The sequence below is a fragment of the Daphnia magna genome, linkage group LG2 (genome assembly GCF_020631705.1).
Source record: "Daphnia magna isolate NIES linkage group LG2, ASM2063170v1.1, whole genome shotgun sequence".
Taxonomy (NCBI): Eukaryota; Metazoa; Arthropoda; class Branchiopoda; order Diplostraca; family Daphniidae; genus Daphnia; species Daphnia magna.
The window spans coordinates 15429246-15453071 of record NC_059183.1 but is presented as its reverse complement, the minus strand read 5'-3'; the positions used below and the strand labels follow the sequence as shown (position 1 = coordinate 15453071).

General features: G+C 39.3%; 5 protein-coding genes and 3 long non-coding RNA genes across 11 annotated transcripts; 2 read left to right on the top strand and 6 right to left on the bottom strand.

The window, feature by feature from the left end:
• The first annotated feature begins 1236 nt into the window (after window positions 1–1236).
• On the top strand, window positions 1237–3865 carry LOC116916127 (kynureninase). The gene is made up of 9 exons (XM_032921327.2): window positions 1237–1395; window positions 1466–1616; window positions 1684–1807; window positions 1868–2087; window positions 2165–2339; window positions 2404–2549; window positions 2838–3050; window positions 3127–3351; window positions 3413–3865. The coding sequence occupies exons 1-9, from the start codon at window positions 1342–1344 to the stop codon at window positions 3530–3532; spliced, it is 1428 nt and encodes a 475-aa protein (XP_032777218.2). The 5' UTR covers window positions 1237–1341; the 3' UTR covers window positions 3533–3865.
• Window positions 3866–4483: 618 nt separating this feature from the next.
• On the bottom strand, window positions 4484–5006 carry LOC116916132. Its single transcript, XR_004390442.2, has 2 exons — window positions 4717–5006; window positions 4484–4642 (listed from the first exon to the last, which is right to left on the bottom strand). It is a non-coding gene; the product is annotated as an uncharacterized LOC116916132 (long non-coding RNA).
• A 1283-nt stretch (window positions 5007–6289) lies between these two features.
• On the bottom strand, window positions 6290–6922 carry LOC116934779. Its single transcript, XR_004400942.2, has 2 exons — window positions 6581–6922; window positions 6290–6518 (listed from the first exon to the last, which is right to left on the bottom strand). It is a non-coding gene; the product is annotated as an uncharacterized LOC116934779 (long non-coding RNA).
• A 91-nt stretch (window positions 6923–7013) lies between these two features.
• Window positions 7014–12364, bottom strand: LOC116916027 (A disintegrin and metalloproteinase with thrombospondin motifs 16). Of its 2 annotated transcripts, none has more exons than XM_032921206.2 (19): window positions 12213–12364; window positions 11834–12141; window positions 11199–11758; window positions 10972–11132; window positions 10819–10911; window positions 10570–10757; window positions 10430–10483; window positions 10200–10352; window positions 9960–10076; window positions 9769–9901; window positions 9527–9696; window positions 9284–9462; window positions 9094–9215; window positions 8890–9022; window positions 8569–8822; window positions 8221–8504; window positions 7848–8166; window positions 7635–7784; window positions 7014–7576 (listed from the first exon to the last, which is right to left on the bottom strand). In XM_032921206.2, the coding sequence occupies exons 1-19, from the start codon at window positions 12270–12272 to the stop codon at window positions 7151–7153; spliced, it is 3864 nt and encodes a 1287-aa protein (XP_032777097.2). In that variant the 5' UTR covers window positions 12273–12364; the 3' UTR covers window positions 7014–7150. The 2 variants fall into 2 exon arrangements, with proteins under 2 accessions (XP_032777097.2, XP_032777099.2); XM_032921208.2 differs by having other exon boundaries at window positions 7014–7573.
• A 109-nt stretch (window positions 12365–12473) lies between these two features.
• Window positions 12474–15370, bottom strand: LOC116916030. 2 transcript variants are annotated; one of them, XM_032921216.2, is made up of 8 exons: window positions 15234–15370; window positions 14601–14862; window positions 14390–14544; window positions 14187–14333; window positions 13950–14115; window positions 13683–13886; window positions 13447–13596; window positions 12474–13387 (listed from the first exon to the last, which is right to left on the bottom strand). In XM_032921216.2, exons 2-8 carry the CDS (start codon window positions 14805–14807, stop codon window positions 12776–12778), a joined length of 1641 nt encoding a protein of 546 aa, XP_032777107.2. In that variant the 5' UTR covers window positions 14808–14862; window positions 15234–15370; the 3' UTR covers window positions 12474–12775. The 2 variants fall into 2 exon arrangements, with proteins under 2 accessions (XP_032777107.2, XP_032777108.2); XM_032921217.2 differs by lacking the exon at window positions 15234–15370 and adding an exon at window positions 15032–15050.
• Window positions 15371–16624: 1254 nt separating this feature from the next.
• On the bottom strand, window positions 16625–18615 carry LOC116916032 (putative serine protease K12H4.7). The gene is given in 7 exon segments (XM_032921218.2): window positions 16625–16813; window positions 16911–17019; window positions 17021–17211; window positions 17297–17746; window positions 17805–18037; window positions 18095–18276; window positions 18338–18615. Coding segments are annotated over 7 exon segments (1440 nt in total). The 5' UTR covers window positions 18533–18615; the 3' UTR covers window positions 16625–16733.
• A 316-nt stretch (window positions 18616–18931) lies between these two features.
• Window positions 18932–23812, top strand: LOC116916028 (mannosylglucosyl-3-phosphoglycerate phosphatase). Of its 2 annotated transcripts, none has more exons than XM_032921209.2 (14): window positions 18932–18980; window positions 20653–20850; window positions 20921–20938; window positions 21057–21125; window positions 21309–21405; window positions 21475–21529; window positions 21590–21683; window positions 21751–21899; window positions 21968–22139; window positions 22203–22321; window positions 22388–22532; window positions 22609–22859; window positions 22921–23048; window positions 23189–23812. In XM_032921209.2, exons 1-14 carry the CDS (start codon window positions 18947–18949, stop codon window positions 23553–23555), a joined length of 1896 nt encoding a protein of 631 aa, XP_032777100.2. In that variant the 5' UTR covers window positions 18932–18946; the 3' UTR covers window positions 23556–23812. The 2 variants fall into 2 exon arrangements, with proteins under 2 accessions (XP_032777100.2, XP_032777101.2); XM_032921210.2 differs by lacking the exon at window positions 18932–18980 and adding an exon at window positions 19073–19379.
• Window positions 22559–23269, bottom strand: LOC116916034. The gene is made up of 2 exons (XR_004390374.2): window positions 23131–23269; window positions 22559–23071 (listed from the first exon to the last, which is right to left on the bottom strand). It is a non-coding gene; the product is annotated as an uncharacterized LOC116916034 (long non-coding RNA).
• Window positions 23813–23826: the final 14 nt, after the last annotated feature.

Below are 23826 nucleotides of genomic sequence, written 5' to 3'. Positions count from 1 at the left end.
TGTTATTCTTACGATACGTTTCTTTAATTGCTCAGAAATTAAAATCATTTTTGCTCCTCATGTTATATTCTTTTGCAAAAGAGATATTTAAACCAGTTTTTGAACGTTTTTAAAGATCTAAGACTAAAAGTGCTGTGAATACCTTGTCCAGAGGTTCTCAGAATATGTTATCAAGTTTCTGGCTTCATACATAGAAAAAGAGTGGTAACTTGACGGCTAGCACTGCTACCTAGTGACAGGAGGTCTTGCGTGCTATTTATTGATCAATTTTGAACGAAAAAAGAAAACTTGTTTGACATCCAATCAACTGTGAATGGCTGTGATTGTCAGCGGAAAATCGTGCTAAAAGAAATCGATTGTACAACAACTTTACAGCAAGGCCGCCATCAGATCGATACGTCCGCAAGTCCTTTAAAAAAGTTGATTCGTGGGTCGGCTATATATCCCAATCAGTTTGCTACCTCCCTTCTTTTTCAATAACACGCTTGAGCAGTCTAACCCAAGCATCGCCAAAAGCAAGACATAATCTTGTCCCGAATTTTATGGGGCATTCTAAAAGTGACGATCCGCCTACGTTTTCCGTTGGGTATTTTTACAAATCTGGAAATGCGGTCTTTTTCGGTCATCCGTCTATCGATTGATCGTTCTTTTTAACCTATTGGCTAATTTCCCAATAGTCAAAGGAAATGGTAAATTGGATAAATTTATTAATGCTGAGCCGCATTAGTGCTTTTTGTGACCTATCGTTGTTATCCTATCGGTAACGTTATGCAGAGGGATCTCTACGTTCTTTCACATTTTGCGAAAGAAGTTTTCTTTAATCGTTTCTTTAAATTGCCCAAAAGGCAAATGTTTTCTTTCGTTCAAATTGACCCTGGTGTAACCTTGAGAAAACTAATGGCATTCTTGGAACTAATATGGGGACACACTTTAAAAACAAAAAAATTATGGCATGGCAGTTTCCGAGTAAATACACAATGTACCACAGGATATTACAGAGTGACACATTGTTTCTTGGTTGATCTCGAATTTCACTGGGAGGGGGGGTCAGAAAACGGAAAGAAAATTATGGAAATTTGAATAAATCAAGCTCGTAAAAAGCTGAAATGTTTTAGGGAATGGAGCAGGTCCGCAGAGGACAGGGGGGGAGGGTTAGCAAAAGTAGGTAGTGAAATTTTTGAAAAACGAAAGAGAAATGCTCATCTACGCTGCATTTTCGCCTGAGGTAGTTCACTTCTAGAAAAGGTATTCCAGACTTTCGAAGGACGAGTTGTTGTTGTTATGCGCGGCAATCAAATCTTCGGCTACAGGTGAATAGAACAGTGTCTCGTTGGTACAGAAATGAACAAGTCTCACAATTCGGACATCGCCAACGGAATACAACATGACCAAGATGTAAGTTTTTCATTCTGTTTGTGTTTCTAAATTCTTGATGACACTTGTTTACTGTGTGCAACATTTTCAGATAGACCTAACCAATAGTCTACGAAAATGGGCCGACAGTTTCGGTGTCACCTTGGAAAGCTCGGAATTCGCTGCTCAAATGGATTTAGCTGACCCCCTTCGAGAAGTTCGAAGCAATTTCACTTTTCCGACCATGAAAGATTTACCGTGTGGTAAAATTGTTTGGATTTTCATTTTCCCTCGATGAGAAGTTCTAATCATTTGATGGGTAAAAGCTAGTGGATCTATCGTTAATCGAAAAGCCGGACGAAGAATGCATTTACCTGTGTGGCAATTCTCTTGGCCTCAAACCCAAACGTGCCGATGCTTACCAACAAGAAGTTTTAAACAGTTGGGCTAAATTGTAAGTTTCTCATCCATATGTTAACACTTTACCCTTTTAATAATTGTCGTGATTTGACAGAGGTGTTTTCACGCATTTCACTGGTCGTTTCCCAGCCGCCAAATGCGATTTACTTGTCAAAGATTCGCTGGTGAAACTGGTAGGCGCCGAGAACACAGACGAAGTAGTTTGCATGAACGGTCTCACTGTCAACATTCATCTGCTTTTAATTTCTTTCTACCGACCGACAGCCACTCGTTACAAGATCATGATTGAAGGACACGCTTTTCCATCCGATCGAGTATTAACAATACGTTTCAATCACGGGTCTTCCCAATTTAATTACCTTTTTAATCAATACATTTTTTGTTTGATTAGTACGCAGTTGTATCGCAACTGAATTTGCATGGCTATACGGAGGAGGACGGACTAATTATTCTACAAACTAGACCCGGTGAACACATTCTGCGCACCGAAGATATTTTAGCATCCATTGAAAAACACGGAGAACATGTTGCCGTCATCTTCTTATCGGGAGTTCATTACTATACAGGTAAGAATGTCATTCATTCGCGTTGTTTAATTCTGTAATCCAAGCTTGTTTTTGTGTTTTCCAGGACAAAAGTTCGATATTGAGACAATCACAAAGAGCGGCCAAGCTCAAGGTTGTCTCGTCGGATGGGATTTAGCTCACGCTGTGGGCAATGTCGAGTTGAAGATTCACGATTGGAACGTGGATTTCGCTTGCTGGTGCACTTATAAAGTATATTCTCGTTTATAAATACTCTTCGAAAAAGTAACCCTTACTGTGAAATGTGCTGATACCAAACACTCATTCCCCCAATAAGCCAGAGATTCAAACCAATTCTATTTTAGAACTTTGATAAGAGATTTTCCAACTGCTTTTCAAAACTGTCAAGGGGAGCTAGCATCTCGGATATAACTAGACGATACGGCTTACGTATATGAAATAGCATTCCCTATTGATCGTAGTATCCATGGTATTAGCTTCGTACGTAACTACTATGATGTCTTTTTATTTTGTGCACAGTATTTAAATTCAGGGGCGGGTGGCATTGCCGGAGTTTTTATTCACCAAAAACATTATCACGACAATCGTCCCAAGTTTTGCGGATGGTGGAGCAACCGCGAAGACACGCGATTCGAAATGCAGCACAGTGTCGATGCGGCTGCTGGGGCTGATTCTTACCGTTTGTGCAATCCTCCACCAGCCCTCGTTGCATTACACATAGCTGGTCTTGAGGTAGTTCATTAACCAACAAATGGAATAGATTAAAAACAATATATGTTTGTTCATGAACAACATCTGTTTGAAACAGATCTTTGAGGAAGCAGGGATGGATCGTTTGTTGGCTAAACAATACTTGCTAACTGGTTACCTGGAACATTTAATGGATCACCTGGCTCTGTCTGACGCAGGAGAGGATAAATTCGTCGAGATTATTACCCCACGCGATCCACGACAAAGAGGCACTCAGCTGTCGGTCATGTTTCCATTTTCAGTGAAAGATATTCACGAGAGATTGGAAAAAAGAGGAGTCGTGGTACGTAGAAAAATTCTTATTAGATCAAATTTTATTTAATAAAGTATTAAATTTCTGTCAGTGCGATGTACGTCTTCCGAGCGTCATGCGTTTAGCTCCAACGGCTTCGTACAACACGTTCACAGATGTTTATCGATTTTTTACGGTACTCAAGCAGGTGATGATAGAGTGCAAGATGTAAAGCCAGTGACGTTACTTCGCTTCATTGACAACCATGGCAACTAATATTATGGCCTGTGCTTTCTTTAAAAAAAAAAACATGTAATACAACTAGAAAATATAATAATAAATGAAAAAGAATCTGATAAAAATGTGACATCTAAATTTGACACGCGTCCACGAACGACGATCCAAAAAGTGTTTTGATTGAAACGTAATGCGCTTTAACGAACTACTGAACTTTTTCCAACTTTTTTTCATTTCATGTTTACAATCCTCTTTTGTGCATGCCTTTTAACGAATAAAAATAAGCCCATAAATACTCGAGCGACGATAATATAAAGCCTATTACAAATTTTTAATAATGCAAAGTTCCAGAGCATATAGGATTGTACTACTCTTTGAATTCCTACAGCGAGGCAACGAAGAATTGAATAAGTGAATTACTGCCAATATCATCTTTTACTAGTGCAAACTTGTGTTATTTGAAGTGCCTCTTTACGTAGCCAAAGGAGTTGAGGAAAAAGAAGTTTGGTTTAATTGTCAGGGCTCTTTTTTTTTACTATGCTCTTTGCTATGCTATTAGCATTGGGTTCCATAAATTTCTTATAAATCTTGCTGATGGCTTAGTGCTCTATAACAGCTGAGATCAATACAAGTTTATTATTTTGATCAAAAGTTTCCTAGTACCTAACGTTACCCGAAAGAGTTTGAGATTAAAAGGTTAAAAAGAAAACATGTCGTTATTTATTTAAAAGTGAGCCAAACGCAACCAGAGGAGCCATGCAGGATATGACATATTTTTTCTTGATTTGCTCGCCAACTTTCGGGGTTGGCAGAATGTCGGTTTAAAACCAAATTAGCGCCAAAAGAAAAAAGGGGTACCATAGGACGCAACGTACAATTTAATGTGAAATTATTTTCCGTGCTGTCTCATTTCACTGCGTGATACAAATAATGGGCAAACTTAAGAAAAGAAAGGTGACATATGTTCTATTTCTTCGTTATGGAATGACAAGACTAGACTACACAAAGTAAATAATGTTGGGATTACCGACCATATAACAAAGCCTCATGTCACAATTAAGAACCAAGACCTTTTAGCGGTCCCGCATAAATTTCACGTTAACCCCTAAAAATAAAATATGGAAAATTAAGTAAAAAAAAAAACGTATGCACAAAAACATATTTCGATTGACAGATTACCAAACAAGTAAGCACCGATTAAGTATGAAATTGAACTTTTGTCCTTCGGGACATTTTTGCCGTACCCCAACTGCACCTATTGCGTTAAAATAACTTGAATATCTAGGTACACGAGGTTCCGTGGTTAAGGCCTCAAAGGAGCTGACCAAGAAAGCCAGGACGATGACCATTTTAAAAACAGAACGGGATTGCATTATGAATTTCACTGTAGGTTCGGGTTCGATTAACGACTCCAACGTACAACTGAAGCACAAATCAGACTGAATAAAAAAGAACGACAATTAGCATTCATGAACTCAATTGTAGAGGGCTGAAAATCATTAACGAGAACATGCGGATGTGGTAGTCGGATGTGGTTTTTCTCATATATCGTTTGTCGCCGGATAGGTTTGGTTTCAAGGCAACCTATTATACGTTTCATAATCTCTTTTGGCCATTCGTTCTCTAGAAACCTACTCTTGTTAATGACGTACCTTCGTAAAAGTTTCATCTAGTAGATGCTTATTAAACCTGTTATTCCTGTGAGGATAAATATCCTTTTATTGTAATTGCATAAGCAGATGAATCGTTCAAGGGAAACATAGCTTTTGTTACTCACCTCAATAGAAAATGTCAGGTAACTATGAGCGAGAAGGCAGCTAGTGAAGCACACAAAAGACGTCAAGGTAAAACTCTTAAAGACGATTCAGTCAACCAAAACTCCGAGCAGTAACATTCAGGTATGATCTCGCCCTATTAACGATGTGAAACACGAAACTATGACGACGGACTGACCTCTCTGAGAAACTTGTTAGTTGTTGTAGGTGATTGAAATATTATTGCTCTGTATCCAACGTGGACAATCTTCATTGAAATGGTATTTAAGATTTAAACATTCAATCTACTGGACCTTCTTTTCAATTTTTTCTCGTTCAGAAAGGATATAATTATTAGCTGTTAACGAAGCAAAAACTATGGAAAGCGATTCAGCACCATGTTCGTAAACCAATAAGAGGCCGTACCGAGCGACCAATAATTGTCACGTAACACCAAACAGTACGATGACTTTTACTTTAACGGAACATATTCCGTTTTTATTATCCAACCTTTCATTTCCCGTTAATAGCCCTGCCTCTCCGTATCAACGTTAAAGGGAAGAAATCAAGAATAACGATTCAGACCTGAAGTGCTTCTTATACAAAAGGGAGGGTGGGTATATACAAGCAACAACAAATAAACGTCCTCGGTGGTTTGGTATACAAATGGGGCTATTAAATATAGAAACCGCCTGCGCTTACAACAATCGCGGTAGCTGTATCACTGCCATTCGTTTTTATTGCGTGAGCTTTGCCGACGACGTATAAAGTATACGTACTAAACGAAAGATACGCGCATCTGTTTTGGATGGGTTTTACAAACCATATCATTCATCGCATCATAAGAAAAAAAAAACGTCTCTTTTTGGCAGGTCTGCTTCACACACAAAAAAAAAAGCAATTCAAAATGTACAAAATGTTTTGTGTTCCTGGACTTGAAAAGCTGAGGAGAAAAAATGCACGTCCGCAGTTGAAGATTGACAGATCAAAAGAACTTGTTTTTATTAATAGTATATTTATCGTGTATTTTCAACTTGCGCAAAAAAAATCAAGGACGAACAGCTTCCAATACGATTATGTAGGTCTTTCCTCTTCGGTATTTTTAGATTGGCGAAAGTCTCGGGCGTTCATTATGCATGAGGGCGTGTGTGCATTTTTTTTTCAAACAATCGAGCGTAGCCGCAGACGGCTGATTGATTGTTCGCTTTTTATTATATTCACCCAAGCCTAAACAATGTTTTATTTTCACACACAAAGCATAGACTAGAAATATAAGATGAATTATATACCATATCATTCTGCAGATGCCGTTTTTATCCAACAAATGTCCCGTAGGACAACTACGACTGGGAGCCATGGCTACTTGCTTCCTATTGTAACGAGGCGTAGTAGTTTGATGTTTGACAAAGATCGGTTGACGATTAGCTTCGCCTGGTTCAATCACGAAACAACAAACGATAGCTAAAGCGAAAAGTAATAAAATGCGCCACTGCATCCTGATTGCGAACAGAAGAATCGCCGTGGAAGATGTTTGCTTGTCTAAGGAAGAAACTAGAATGAATCCTCGACCTTTCAACCGGCTCACGGCACACACGGACGAAAAACTATCGTGAATTGGCGCGCATGCCGAAGACGAGTAATCACGTCGAAGATGTGGCCATCTTTCGGCATCTATGACATACTACGATCTGCAACATTTAATTCCGCGTCAAATAGAGAAGCGCGTTTTGGAAGTTTTATTTAATCGCATTCTTTAACTTGAAATACAAAAATGATGAGAAAGAGCTTACAATTTTCTAAAAATGAATCGATGCGAAATTTTAAAGATGAAAAGAGAATATCTGCTTCACGTTTTTAAGTTATTTAGATAAGTAATTGGAACAAGAATGACAGCAGGACGTCTGGAACGAAGTTAATGCGCAATAACGTTGCAACACGGGCAGATTGCAATGCCTGGACAGATCTTTACATTTCTCCGTGTCCTGGTCATTCGGCGGAAGAGCCAATGGACATTCTTGATTCACGCACGAACGGACTAATGTGGGCCTAGGTCCGCATAAAAAATTCTTCCACTTGTTGTTGCCCTTCCCCTCTGCTTGACGTTTATTGAAACCATAGGCAGCTCCTTCGTGGAAGTCTTCTTCGTAATCGATGGCTTGTTCAACAAAAGCTGCCTCTTCATGAAAGGCCGAAATGCCTCCCATTTCTTTTTTCGATTTGCTCTTGGATGACATGCAAATGAATTGCATTTCTTGACGACCAATTCCACACGTAGTCGAGCACTGCTATCAAACCAAAAATCGATGTGATAAATCTCTATTACATTATATGTCACGTTATCACCTTTGTCCAATTTTTCTCTATCCACGTCCCATTGCATGGAATCCTGGAACAAGGCTGAGTTTCACTCGGTGGCTTATCTTTGCATAGAGCCGGGTCTGTAATAGCATTCGGATTCCAATGAAGGATTTCATTTTCAATAGCCAATTTTTTCTGCATTAAAGAAAGAATCTTGGCGAAATTTGAAAGCAAACCAAAACATCTAATCGTATCTACCTTGTTATCTTTGATGGTCGCTTTCCAGGCATCAACGGTAGGATGGAGAAGGCTATCCGATGTGGAACTAATGTCATCGTCTGTGACCTCCGGAAGTCTTCGAGCTTCATTGACAGGACCGCTTAATTCGCTGAGATGTTCGTCAATCAAAACATTCTTTTCTAGTTCTGGCTTTGAAATGGCTGCTGCTGTGTTATTGCTTTGCGATGAAGTGACCATGGCGGTGCGGACGCAGTAAATCATACGCATCTGTACGCCATCAGTTCCACACATTTGCGAACATCCTTCCCAGGGTCCAGTTACCCATCGGAAATCGCAGCTGGAGAACGAAAAAAATTAGCAAATAAAAATCTAATATTAGATAGGAATGTACCTGAACGTGTTGCAAAGTCGTGTCAGAATTTCCGGTTCGCTCAGATTGTTACAATGCTTACGTCGAACAACGTGACCAGTTTGACGGTCACGGCAATACCACACCTGAGTCTGCGTTCCTCCACCGCATGAACGTGAACACAATGACCAGCCGGCCAGTTCCCAGAAATGTTGGTTCTGTCGATTGCTAACATCAGGACCAGGATTCTTTTTGCGGTGAGATTTTGGTGGCATACTCCATGTCACTGTTACGTTGGCGTGTTCTCGTACAGGTCCCGGAACGATCTGTATTCGATAAAACAAATTTTTAGAACAAAAAAACCTATAAAGAATTTAAATGACCATATACCATAAGCGTGAGGTCTGATAGAAGTGGTCCTCTCGCTCGCATCGTTTCCAATCCAAAGACTGAATTGTATGTAAAACGAGTACCTGCGGCGATTACGTAAAATGTAGCAACATCTTCCGTGATTGGGAAGGTTCCATTCAAGATCCAGCTCTGTGAGTTACGGGCTTTAATGGCTAGTCTATTAGAACTATTGGGCTCTTCTTTGATGCGGATATTTCTCGCTCCTCGCGGAATCACCACTACCCTTCGATGAGCTGAAATTGATTGATAATTTAAAACTCTGTCTTGTTTTAAATTCTAATTTAACATTGTGATTCTTACGAAGACGTGGAGCCCCACTGTAATGTCTACTGGCTACTGTACAATCGCCCGGTTTGCCTTGACACACGCCACACTCATTTTCCACGGCTGGAGAGCCAAGCCGTCTATCGCAGCCCATTATTTGACATTGGCCCTTTGAAATAAAATATCAAGATGTAGTACAGGACACAGTATAGGAATCTCGGTAATTGGTAAGAGAAATACCTGTATACAAATGCCGTTAGATCGTTCATAAGAGCAAGCCGTACCATCAACGACATTCTCCGGAGATTCGAAAATATCTCCCGTTTCCCGTGCAACGCACGTCAAACGACAAAGAGCGGATTCTAAAAATATCACAAGATTCAAAAACAATTCCAATGCATTTGTTAATGATTTGGAATTCAGAACTTACGATTGTTTACTTCCCATGGAAGCCAAGTCATAGAAAAAAGAGACTCGTTTGTAGAAAATAATAATGGAATTGTAGCACATTGCTCGCCTCTGAAATCTGTCCATTCGGAGCACGGATTTGTGTTGCACAGTTCCGAATCTTCGCTCTTTCCTTGACAATTTTTGCCTCCATTCGCAGGTCTAGTATTGTAAGCAATAATTAAAGTACGCATATGTGGAGAAGAAACTGATATTTCTGTCTCACGTGGGATTATTGCATTTACGTGTGCGGAAACGGACGCCCACACCGCAGGTTCGTGAGCAAGTGTTCCAATCGGACCATACGCTCCAATTGCCGTCTCGGGGATTTTTAACGACAGGACCAACAACTTTTTTTCGCTTGCCGATCGCCTCGCAAAAGCCTTTAATGCACCACTGCGAAAGAATAAAATGTGCCTTCCTCAATGAAATGCCGGACGAAGACATAAATGGGAATTAATTTTGTACCTTATCCTGTCCACAAGGAGTGCCCTCAAGTGGTGGTCCTTTCTTAGTTTTGCACAACTGAGGGCTCGACTTGTGACCACACCAAAGATGAGTGCACGGATCGCTCAAAGCAAAAGATCGGCACAGAAAATACCTGATAGAAATAAGCTGATAATGACATAATAACAAAATACGGACTGAAAAGATGATACCCTTCACCAAATTCCATACGACATTGTTCGTCTAAACTGTAACTGTACTGGATGGCAGATTGGACAATCGTTGCGTTGGTATTTACGCTGGGTTGATTTTTCAAACACTTCCAATTGCTATACAATAAAGGTAAATAACTTTCTAGGGCCTACTTATCAGTGGAATAAAAAAATCGTCCCTCTCGAAAGAGAAAGGGAGGATTTAGAATTATAGTTTGGATCGAGAATGTGACAAATTACTGTTGTTTAAAGTGGTATTCCCAATGAGTGCAACGTGACCAATGAAAACGACTGAAAGTCGCTGCAACCATAGGTGCCATAACGGAGCCTTGAAGTGCTTCATCGTGACAATCATTCCCAGCTGATACGTCTCCGTCATGAGAAAAGCCTAATCTGAGAATCAGAAACAATCGAGCAATTAGAAAAAGCTGATCTGGCATTTTGCGTGACTTAACCCTTGAAAAACTTACACGTGTCCCACTTCGTGAGCAATAATGAAGGCCGACGTGAGACCTTCGTCTCGACTGCATTTAAAAATAAACGCATTAAAGTACTACGTTTAAACCCAAAAAGAAAGCATGGAAAGTCGTAAATATAGAAAGGAAAACACTTGAGAGAGCAGCTACGATCTGGATCACAAACTCCTGCAACAGGAGCATAGCCTGAAGGTCCACCCAAATCATAACGGGTAAGCCAGACAGCTATATCGTGAGGCCATTCAGAAGCAGCGTTTCTCAGAAGCCCAGCATTCCAAGCGTTCACGTTCTCTAATGATCGTTTGGAATTTCCCTCTCGAACCTAAAACATGAAGATGTCCAAATGCTGATTCATTCAAAGCTATTGAGACTTTTGATGTTACCTGGCCTTGTTTCCTGTCTTCATAAAAGATTAACCGCGATACAACAAGACGCAGATTTGCTTCTAGTGAAGTATCTTCATAAATTGCGCTGACCTGCAATTGCACAAAGAGTAATTCAAGGAGTCCACGACACTCACTTAGCATGCAACTTACGATATTCAAAAGTGTCAAAACATATTGCTGAACTCTTTGTTTGCCATGAAATTTTATGACCGTGTGATCGACAGCCAATGCTAATTCCAGAAACTTGGCCGAATCCTCACCCAAAGTTGATTTTGCTACTGGTTTTTTCCGTTTGACAGCTTGTGATTCACCTAATGACGATTGTAAAGAAATGCGTTGAAAAGAGTGCCAAGCTAAAGAAGATATTAAAAACAAACCTTCCCACAACTTGTCGACCGAAAACCCATCAATATCGATTGTGTTTTCAGGTTCCAAAGTCGTACGATTACTTAAAGGGCTTTCTTCGGCCTCTTCCAGTGATTTTGCTTCCGTCACCACTGGTGACAGGTGAACGTCATAATCCTCGATTTCCGAATACACGTCAGAGATCACAACATCATCGTCAATCGAATTGCTCAGTTCATTTTCTTCGTCGATTTCTTCATCGACACTCTGACTGTATTCTTCCATTTCTTCGAAACGGATGGTATCGATGACTTCATTGCCTTCTTCGTCGTAGTCGACTTGATTTGAAATGAGACTTCGTTTGTGTCTACGACCGATACCAAAATCCTGATCGTTTTGCAACACAATTTGGCCTGAATTATTGGCAAGCGTCCATGGGTAAATGACATGAGTTAGATTCGGATGGCCTGGATTGCCCTGAACGGGTTCCAGCAGCATAGTTTGGTTATTGGTGCGTATAAATCCTGATAGTCCTTGGCAGATACCCAACGAGACGACGGAATCGGTTTCATTCTCTACTGCACCCGTATACCTTTATAGAAGCAATTCGATACACGTTAGGATGAAATAAAAAAATATTATGATCAGACATAGAAATAGATCGTACCAGCAATTTTCGGTATCGATACCACGCGTGAGGGTGCGTTCTCCGTTTTCCGCCACCCATTCGACAATCGTGTTGGGCGTAACGGGGTGGCTCTTACGTCGTAAATTCAGATTCCAAACAGCGTTGGGCAATGCATCAAGAGATATCCGTATGGATTCCTGACTAGTCGGATGTTCCGAATTTCTTTTACGTCGATGTTGATAGCTATTGGATATTGTCTGATGCGTGCCCCATCGCCAAGGAATCTTTGTTTCACCTCGCACTAAAAAGGCTTGAACAGGAAATTTTTCAGCCGACTGTACCATTTTCTGAATTTTCGTCATAGGGAAACAAGATCGAGTTCTGTAATTTTCCAATCCAATGGCACTTATAAACTTACCTGCTGAATAACTAACACCGCAATAAACAGCACTATACTAGTTTTATAGAAGCAAATCATTTTTTTGCGTTCTACTGGTCTTCGGACCTTGAGGATAACTGCAAGTTTTGGGTTCAGAAGGGGGAAGACGTCATGCCGTCCCTATGTAAACAAACTTTAGTCTTGATGAAGAGGCCATCTGTTTAGTTTCCGGCTTTCCGGGTGAGGTAATGGTGAGATCCTGGAACAAGAATTTTCCGACAAGAATATGATTCAGAGATATAAAGCCAATGCGATACGCGGTCGCATGTATTCAACAAGTTGTCAAAACAAAAGTTTTCGAGTAGACCAGCCAATAAGAACCAAAGGGAATTAACCAAAAGGCGTTGCATCACGCCCTGAAATTCTACGTCAATGCTTTTGATGAAGATTACGTTTATAATGCATTTATAAGCTTCCGCAACTACATCCCGATGCAGTGGCGGAGAACGGTTTTAAAACAAATGAAAAATTGTGCACGAACTAAAAGTGCAACAAAACTTTTAACCCTCCCTTTTTCAGGTTATGGGTTTGTGCAAGATGGTTTAACGTTTCAACCATTGGGCCCAGTTATTCTGTATGTGTGCTAGCTTATTGCTAGTTTGCCTCATTTCGTTGAGCGCATCGCTGACAGATAGTCCTGAGTGTTGTGTCGATGTTTGGTTAACCGAGCTACTAGCCAACCAAACATTGCCGCAATTTGAGGACGAGGTCGTCATTATCCCGTCCATAAAGTTGACTCCGGTTTCCGAAGCGTCCGGGTTGAGATTTTGATATTTGAACAAACAATTGGCGAAATCTTTTGATGTACGTGCTCCAGCCAACGACTCAGGATGCAACCACTTACGATAATCCTCTTCGGAGAAAACAGATGGAAATTCGGCAATCTTATTCGAAGCAGGTTTGGTCATGCAAGCTAAGGAGTCGGGATGAAGCCAAATGGTATAGTCATCGTCAGAGAACAGCGAAAGTTGCGGAATATTGTTGTTTGCCAAAGGAGCTGCCAACGGACTGGCTGTGTGTAGCCAAAGGCGATAATCATTTGTTTTATTTTCTTGCTTTTCTTTCTCTTCACGATTCTTTTGAGCCACATCGTGACAGTTGATTTCGCAGATGCATGCGTCGTAAGAATCGCACACGGAGTTGGCACGACATGCCTATAGGAAAACAAGAATACTGACAACGTTCTTTTAAAAAGAATATATATTTTTTGTACCTTAGCGATTGGAATGTCACGAATTTCTTTTGGTTCTGATATCAACCAGCGTTGCTTGTCGGTTTTTAGGCAGGAGCTAAAGTTGTCCGCCAAGTTTTCGATCTCAAAATCCCCCAACACTTGACGACAAGCAGTACCGCTTTCCCCGTGCTGTTTTTTTTTTTAAACCAAGACAGAAATTTATACATATATATTAAAAAATTTGTTTGGTGGAAGAATACTAAATGTTTGCTTACGCCATTGGCGAACTTGAGGCACATGTTAGAAACTGACACTATTTCAATGCTATCGGAGTCCTTGCTGTTCAAAGATGCAGTATCAGCTAGCATAACTAACTCGGTGGAAGATTCAGACACGTTATCCATAGGCTCAGGGGCAGTTTCGGATTGCAAACAACCCAGCCAAGTTTGAACGTCACATGGTTTATAGCTGTCTGTACCCTACGTATAAAAATTTTGGTTTATGATCGGACTTGAATTAACATGTCTCAAATAGCCAATTACTTTACGATATGGTCCATAACCAGAATCTGGTTTTTCTTCTTGTTGTGCTGGGCGAGAGAGCCAATACGAATAATCTTTGGGTAGCTTAGGGAATTTAATGTCTATTACATTCGAATGCAAGGGTTTATTTAAAACCTGGTGTTCCTCTTCAAAATATTCTTCCACCCTTTCATGTAAAAAATAAATAAACAATGATATTATAATAGCTGTTTAGTTCATAAAATTGTATTACTATACCTGCTCGGAAGACAACTAGATTGCTCCGAATTCGGTAACAAGAGAACCCCATCCATGTCTACATTACCAAAGTTTGCAATTGCTTCGCTTAAAGCGTTTTCATCCAGGGTCCAGTTTAGAGGGATGGACGTCGCCCACTTTTTCATCCTGAGAAAAACCTGCTTTTAGCGGCATAAAGTAAAAGTATTTCTAGTTCTACTTACTCTTCGAATTCTCTATTATCGATCGCCAAATCACAGCTATATTTGTGCAATTGTTCTGACCACTTTCTAGATGTTTCCAGAGCACCAAGGAAGCGATAACAATAGGCTAGTTGCTTCTGAAGCAGCTCACCTCTGGAACGGAAAATGACATCCACCTGCACAAAAACTCAATGAAGAAAATGTTGAGAGCTAATTTGACTGTGAATCTTACCTGTCTAAGAAGTTGAGTTTCGCGGCTATGAAGATGAGACAGTTGCCTTCCAAATGTTTGAGATATTTCAGTTTTGGCCTGTTGGGATTCATCATTTAGTTGCTGAATTCTGGTAAGAACTCCAGAGAGAGCACTCTCAATATGTTCCAGTGCTCTGGTTAGTTCAACGGTTTCTGATTTTCCTTGGCTAGTAACTGACTGCGCCATTTTAAGTATTGTGGCTAATTCACAAACAAACCTACTCAGATCACCAGCAGAACACCTAGAAGAAATATTGGATAACAACTTTAGCCCATTTACTATACTGTAAAATTATTTCCATGAACTTATTTAGGATCCTCCCAGTTAGTGAATAAACAAACATGCTAAAGATGATTTCTTTCAGCCACTACATTTTATCAATGAATGCACTAAGATTAGAAACTGCCTACTGTTGTTATGTAAGTTTTGATGAAATGGCTTGTTTAACCATGGTTTAACAAACCAAAACAAGACGGAAAAGAAAGTAGGTCGACATTTAAATTCTTATGTAGGATAGAAAACAAAAAGATAAAGGAAATAAGATAAAATAGGTAATACGATAAGAGATTCTTTATACTTATATTGAACGAAACCAATTCAGAAACTACTTACGTATAAGAAAAATATCTTTGCAATATGTTGTGATATTAGATTAGCAAGTGTTTTCAGTCACGTACCACTGAGATAATTAAGACCTCAGAAGACAAGTAGATGGCGTTACATATCTAGCTAGAAGAAGCATTAAAGGGAATGGAGTGAGCACTAATCCCCATTTTTCCTTTTTTTTTTTTTTTTTAAATTTTTATCTCTAAAATTTTTTTTTTTTTTTTTTTTTTTTTTTTAAATTTTTTTTTTTTTCCCTTTTTTTTTTAAAAAAAAAAAAAATTTTTTTCCCAAAATTATTTTCCAAGAAACTTTTTGAAAGGTATTGTATAAAGACGTAGCAGACGTAAAGTGATTGACGGACAGTACGTAGTTCAAACTGTTTTCGTTTTTATGTCACAGTAGTGTAGTTTGTGATGTCAGTAATGAGTTATTTGACTCAATTATTTTTTTAAGTTTCTGATTATGCTAAAGGATTTATTCATAAGGAAAAGAAATTTACTAGAAAAACGTCTGCTTCTGTCTACAGTTGTAATACGGGGAGGGGGTGTTGTGGAAAGGTAAACAAGTACCTTTCAAAAGTTTCCTGGAAATACCTTTTATAAAATTTTTGTATTTTTTTAAAAAAAAAAAAAAAAAATTAAAAAAATTTTTTATAAAAAAAAAAAAAAACTAAATAAAAAAAATTTTTTTTTTTTCCCCCCCTAGGGCGGGGAAAATACCCAGGGGAATAGCCTTGGCAATACTAATCTATAGTTAAATAATAATAATAATGTTAAATAAACCTTGTTATGTATAACATATAACCCAGTTACCCATATATGACTATGTAATGTTTTGTGCAGGATCTTCTGGATCACTAACAAACTTGAATGAATACCCATGTATGGTTCAATTAACTACGTTAACGGATCTATGTCAGCTAAATTTCATACAAGGGCTAGATCAGCAGAACAGCTGACTGCTGACCGATAGTTCTTTAAGTGTAAGATTTTCCCCTCTACTACTCGACTAGAAAAAATGTTAAAAAAATAAAATGTATAGTAAATTTTCACTTTCTACAGAAATTTTAATATCAGAGAAGGGATAAATAAATTACATCCTTTATTTTTACACATTCACCCATCGCGCCCTACCCCGTAAATATCCCCGAAAATCGGATGAAAATATCTTCATTTTAAAACAATTTCTTCTAGGACTATGGTGAATCCAATATTTCGGAGTACGCCGGTCTCGTACTGTAAACGGAAAACAGTATGGAACAGCACGTGCCCAAAGACGAGGACATGGTGTCGAAAAATGTAAATACAGGTCCCGTTTGGTGTGCACGATAGCTTAAGAAGAAAAGGCTTAAGCAAATAACAATTTTTTTTTGTCTTCGAAAATAGTGGGCGCAAATGTTCGGTTACTAATCGATTTATTTTGCAGGAAATCAAGCGGTACTTCTTACAACTGATAAGCTATGAGATTCAAGCCTTTTCATTTGACACCCAAGAATTCAGATGGCTTTCAATAACATTCCTTGCTGCCGTAAGTTCGTGCGGAGTCCTTAGGTGACGGCGGATACATATCAGCACAATGGGCGGTGCCTATATGTAGAAACAAAAATATGCATTGTACAGTGAACCATGAAGTTAGGTAAGAAAATGAATCGACTAATTTTGTAATTCAAATCTTCATGATTACCTTGAATAAAGATGGCTACATTGCCCGTTGTGTTGCTAGTGATCCCTAAAGCAGACCAAGGATCCACAGAACCATTAGGAAAAACAGTTCGGTCTAGTTTCAAACCCAGGTCCACCGTAAATGAAATTGGTTCGAGCGATGGCGTTTTTAAGAAGGTTATAACTGAATTTCGGTCCAAATATATCGCTGCACTGGCGGATAGAAAATTCGATGGGAAATCGTTTCCCAAATGGTTGATCTGCAAGGTCTGATGACTGGTAATAACCAAATTCAGTGCAGGTTTGGTATGTCCACTGGCGACCTAAAGTAAAAGTTTTTGACAAGACTAGTGAACATATACAAGCTCCAGGAAAATTTAAGATATTGATTATGAATCAAACCACTACCTCCTTCAGAAGCAGAGCTGTTCCAGTCGGTAGAACGCATGTCTCTAAGCATTTTACTGTACTTGAAGTCGAGACATTTCTCCCCTATAGCCTTCAATAACATGTTATTAACTGCCGCATAACGTGCAAGGGGAGAACCGATTTTAGGATCAGTCATCGTATCACAAAGGACGTCCATCGTGATATTTGCCCCTTTGGAATCACGATTGTCTTTATTGTATTGGACAACTCCTTCAAAATTACCAGCCAATGTTTCAAACAAGTTTGCGACATCCAGTTTGTTTGTGACATCAAGTGGATCGCACAAGCTGAAAAGTTTCTCCATTGTTTGACAACAACGGGTTGACTGAATTTCATCTTCGAGGGCAGTTGTTGCTTGCTCAATAGCGCCAGTGCATTGCGAGCTTTGTTGCGTTGTCTGCAACGCCTTGGTTACAACACCCAGATACTCTACACAATTTTTGGGGATATTACTAATGTGCTACTCTAAAATTGGAAGGTATATTACCTTTGAAATTGATTTTTGCAAAGAGAGGTGCACTAGATGCAACAGCACCATAAGCAAGATGGGGATATTTTAATCGAAACCAAGCTGCTAATGAACCTGGGTAGGAACCACCAAACACAATCCATTTATTATGTTGTAGCTTCATTTCTTTCTTTTTTGCTTCTATAAAATAGGCCAAATCAGCAAGAGCTTGTTCACTGCTTAAGTGTTTAAGATTTTTGATGCTCATGTTCCTAAGAGGTAAAATTAAATATATAAAGCCAAATAGAATTATGTTCTAACAAATATACTTTGTTGGATGACTTTTGCCATAGTATCTATGCTCAAGCTGAAAACACAAGGCATTAAATTTCTTAGCCCATTCTATCCACATGCCTTGTACCATCCATTTAGGGCTTGCCTCACCCTCACCTCCAATCATCAGAAAGACTGGACCATCTCCTCCAAAGAAGGTGTCATTGGTATGGTATCTCTAATAAAGCATGGACAAGCTTTTCTAAGTAATTACTAAATCACTGAATCAGCCTTATTACCTGTTTCCACGTTATCGAGTTAACAACATCAAAGTGGTCAAGTTTTTGTTCGAACCATTGATCAGGCGGAAAATGCGAATTGTCCGCTTGCTCGATTTTTCGCTGAATCCATTTTCCTCGCCAAAAATGTTTCCAAGCCACCGCATGATTAACTGCAAGTAAAATGGTTAGGACTATGCAAGTAATTCGACACATCACTTAAATTTTTTCACTTCTGTTGCAGAAGGCGGAATTTTCGATAATAACAAACCGAGATAACAGGATCAGAAGAAATTTTTTAAAAGGCTTTTTCTGTTTATCACACCAGATGACTCTGTTTTCCTATGCTGCCATAATGTGAATGTCAAATATGCAAATTTTGAGAAGTGCAGAAAACCATTTTAAATGAAAAACCAACAGCTATTATAAAGGAAAAAAACATAAAACCATCTGTATTAATGATTATCCTATCCCAATTCCCAACAAGTATAAATAAAAGTAAATTTCAAAAAAATGTTTAAATAACACTTGGCAACGTTTTCTCTGCAATGCGAGAATGAGCTTCAAAACTGCGTCTGAATGTCCATGTAAATTTTGCTGCAAGGTCAGCTGTATGATTAAAACTTTCAAATGTGTCAGCCCATTGGGGACACCGAAATTTTAGGTAGGGTAGGCTAGATAATGCCATGAAAGTTGTCGTGTACAAGACTATGCTTGTCGTGTTTGAACGCCCAACGGTAGATGGTACCGCCCGTTGAAGGTCGAATCCCGTGCAAATAGATATTTTTACTCGCATGCGCCGTAGAATGGCAGTCCCGTTCACTACGTTTTCAGCTACGTACTGAACGGGTTCTGTCCTGTTTCTCAGCACTAACACCGTGGCTGATCACGGTGCAAACAAAGCTATGCTACATGCCCTTGCTTGATCTTCACTTCTGAAATTTTGTTGCTTCGTTAACATTTAAACGCCCTCATAAAACAAAAAAACTGTTCAGGAGCGTCGTACAAAACTGCTTGCGTAAAGCGAAGTTTTTCTTCTACAGAGATCACCGCAATTTCCAAGGTAGAGAAAGTATTTTTTTTAATATGGTTTCCTTTCCGTTTGTTTTGTGGGTTATGCAAGTATTCCGTAAGTGGGACACCGTGTGGGACATTGGAACAAGATCGCTATTTTCCATACCGTACCCTTCTAAAGATAAGGTGGCTATAGATTTGACTTAAATAGAACCAGCCTTTTGTTTTGGACAGGATGTGAGTACTGTATCTAAAAAACGGGACCCAGCTTGAAAAATTTGACGTGGGGCTTTTTCCCTCTTGTCTCTTAACATTGCAAATGTGAAGAACTGCGTTTAAAAAGAAAAGAAGTATTTTTTTTAAATATAGAATTTTCGATTAATACTATGTAGCACATCCTGTCCTCGCTTTTCTTGTACCATACTGCTGTGTCCCGCCAATTTTCATGCATTAGACTTGCGGATCGATACACCGTCTAGCGAACAGCTGTGACCCCGTTTCCTTTAGGTCGGCCATCAACGGATTTTCCTCGTTAGTGGCTTCTCCTGTGCTGATAGTTAGCCTGCCCCCTAACTGTACGTGAATCTTGCTGTCGTCTTCTTCCTCCCTTAATCGTTGAGTCACTAAATTAACTACTTGAACGACAGTTATTATTTCCCTACAATTTTGTTGCTAACTTGGTGGGGGGGGGGAGTTGTAATAAAAATAGGCTTCAATTGACCAATCAAGCAATAAAATATCGGTATAGCAGGAAGCTGCCACGGAAAATTTGTCAAACTTATAATTTCTTTTGAAGTTTTCCTAAGAAAGTGGATATGTCAACTGACCTCCTTTAGGTGTGTGACGTAATAGGCTTTAGAACAAGGTTATATGAAAAAGCGACTGCTAGTCTAGAAAGCAGACGCATGCTGACTAGCTGATTCATGCTGTTCCTTTTTTCCCTTGAAATGTTCCCGTTTTATTTACCACAAATAGATTAGATAATTGTTATTACATATACAAAGGAAAAAAAGTAGTTAACATCACGACCACCTAGTTAGAAAGTTTTTGCCGAAATTTTACGCTTTCGAGAACGAACATGATGCTGGCAAGCGGTTGGATGGCTGTCTGGGACAACAACCCCGAATAGAAAAACAAATAATTCTGAAACGGCTAAAAACTAGTAGATCGAATTTCTCCATTACGGCAAATTCTCGAAAGGAAGAAAGCGTTTATTTTGTTTGTTTAGGCAGAACTATCGGTCGTGTTCTCAAAATTCTCATTCGCAGTGGAGGCTTCGATCGTTCCAGAAGTGCAAAATACATTACTTTGTTTGAACATAGGTGACATGGCACCTACGGCGGCACATTTACCTGGAGAGAAAACCCTTACCATTTTACATTTCAACGATGTGTACAATATCGAATCGGTCGACAAGGAACCCGTAGGGGGGGCTGCTCGTTTCAGCACGGCACTCAAATCGTTTTCTCACCTGCATCCACTGATTTTATTCAGCGGCGATGTATTTGCCCCTTCATTCAGTGAGTAAATTTAATTTGTTTGAGAATTTATACTGAAACTAACTTTTTATCGTTTTTTTTTTTTTCATAGTGAGCACGTTCACTAAAGGTAAGAACGACAGTTTTTCCTATACGACGTACGGTTTACGTACGCAGTAAATCGTTGTTGCCTATCGCAATGAAAATTTATTTTTAAATTTGAACTTAACAATTATTAATTGGGACAGGCGAGCAAATGGTCCCGGTTCTGAACGCCTGCGGAATCCAATGTGCAGTCTACGGAAACCATGATTTTGGTAAGATTCCCTAGTTTTATTAATAAACTTTGCAGTCAAAGTTTTGTGCAAAGCTTTATGGGTATGCTTTTCTTACTCCTGAATCAAAGGGTAAAGCATATGCAGTAATAATAAAATATGAATAAAATAAAATAATGCAAACAAACGCGGAAGAACAGATCGGTTTGTTTAATCTCCTTTTAGATTTCGGCATTGAGGTACTGATGCAAAGGGCTCAAGCCACTACATTTCCTTGGCTTAATGTCCAACGTGATCGACAACGAGACACGGACGTCCTCTGGTATTATCAATGGATATTTTTATTTGTCATTCAGCAATGAATAAATCTTTTAAATCTTAAATATTTCAGGCGGAATGGAAAATGCAGCCTAGTTATTGACTGGCATGGAATACGCATCGGACTGGTATTTTTTCAAAATCGAATTCGTCGCCCCTACCTAGGGTATTGATCGATGGTTTCTTAGGTTGGACTCGTCGAGAAAGAATGGCTGGACACTCTTGCGGCTGTTGATCCCGAGCATGTAACCTATACCGATTACGTCGAATGTGGCCGCTTACGTAAAGCTGTGAAAATTTCCCATTCATGATATTGATTAAACATGGCGTGTTTCCGGTTATTTTTCAGTTGCCCGGAATTTGAAGGATATCCAGGGCTGCAGAATTGTGATCGCTCTAACTCACATGCGAACACCGAATGATCTCAGATTGGCAAAGGAAGTGGATGAGATCGATTTGATCCTCGGAGGACATGATCACGTTTCAGAGTGCATAGAGGTAGCCGTCCTTAAAAAGAAGGCTCAGATATGGTTTTATTAAATGGAGTATTGAACTGAAACGCACAGGTTGAAAATCGATGCATCATCAAAAGTGGAACGGATTTCCGCCAATTTTCGGAGATTACGATGCGCTTCTTAGGCGAGGAAGATAAGCCGTTAATTGGCGTGAGACTAGTGGACGTCACATCTGAATACGAGGAGGACGCTGACCTCAAATTAGCTCTTGATAGCTTTACAAGTAAGTACTGTATTGAATTACTATTCTACAATTTTTTTATTTAACGATGTTTTCTTTTTTAAGGTGTGATTGGAGAGAAAATGGAAGAAGTATTAGGAGAATTTAGCGTTCCACTTGACGGCCTTTTTGCTTCTATTCGCACTTCTGAAACAAATTTAGGAAATTTTATCTGTGATGTTATGGTAAAGAGATCAAGTCGTTTCGTATTTTATGTGTAATAAGCGATAATATTATTGAATGTTCGTAAGGTGGCAGCAACTGACTCAGATTTGGCTTTACTCAATTCGGGAACTCTGCGCTCTGATCGAATTCATCCACCAGGTCCATTCAAAATACGGGATTTGAGTCAAATTCTTCCAATGTTGGATCCCCTCATCGTAGTTGAAATTTCCGGTAAGAAAAAACAAAACGCAAAGAACTTTCGCCTTTTGTCTGTATTTTCCAAATGTAAAAAGCTTGGTTAATGAAGGTGAGGATTTACTCGCCGCCTTGGAGAATGGGGTTTGCATGTACCCAAAGCTGGAGGGCCGTTTTCTTCAAGTAGGCGGGATGAGTTTTGCGTTTGATCCCACTAAACCACCTCTCCAGCGTGTGGACCCGCAATTTGTCCGTGTAGGTGATCAGTATTTGGACCTCCAGACTAAATACCGGATGGTTACTAAAGCATACATGATGGCCGGAAAAGATGGCTTTGATGTCTTGAAAAAGTTAAAGATATTGGTTAGTCACGTTACTTGTTCTAAGTTTGAAGAGCAAAAATAATCATCTCTTTTGTGCAAAGGTTGATGAAGAAGACAGCTTACCACTTAACTGTGCAGTGCAAAATCATTTCCAAGCTATCCAAAAGCTTTGCTCTAAAACGAAGCGTCCCTCACACCACAGACAAAGTCTGGTTACTCTTTCACGCAGGTAATTTTCGATCGTCCATTTTCCTAGGAAAATCCGTATTTATATACAAATTGTACGAAATTTTAGTTTTCGCTTTGTCTACCTTATTTATTACAAGTGCTTCCATTTCTAATTCCGAACTTTATAAAAAAAAAAAACAGACATAGTTTGGCGCGCACAATAGACCATGAGCTACATCCGGAATCAACTGACTGCGATAAATCTATTTCGGAATGTGGATCTTGTCGTCTCCGAAAGTGCAGTACAGTTGAGCCGGCCAACGTTGCTTTGCTATTCGAAGAGAGTGTGACTGCAGAAGCTGTTCAACCCACTACTAAGCAGAGAGCACCTAAACTGCAGCGGCAATCCAGTATGGAAGAGGTCGAGAAAGCTTCTTGCAAACTGATGCCGGGCATTGAAGGTCGGATTGTCGTCATCAACGAAGAGACGCTGCCCCAGTTACTAAGTGACCGTCAATTATGGGACATTCATGCTGTGCACACCATACGGGAGTCTAGCGAAAACTGATGCTTTCTTTACGGCCTTACATTATAAGTAGATCAAATTCAAAGCATGAATTTACTGTTTCTTTAAAAGAATTTTGACCGTTTAAGCTACTCGTTGCTTTTACTTCTTTGGAAATCTAGCTTTTAATGTCGTTATTCTCCAACTCCAACGTTGACGCAAAGTTTTGCAAAGCGAAATTATCTGGCTGATTCATCCATATAACCCATATATATAACTGTTTAATCTCAGCAATACACTTTCTTTTTCATTTTTTAAAACTGCTATGATAAAA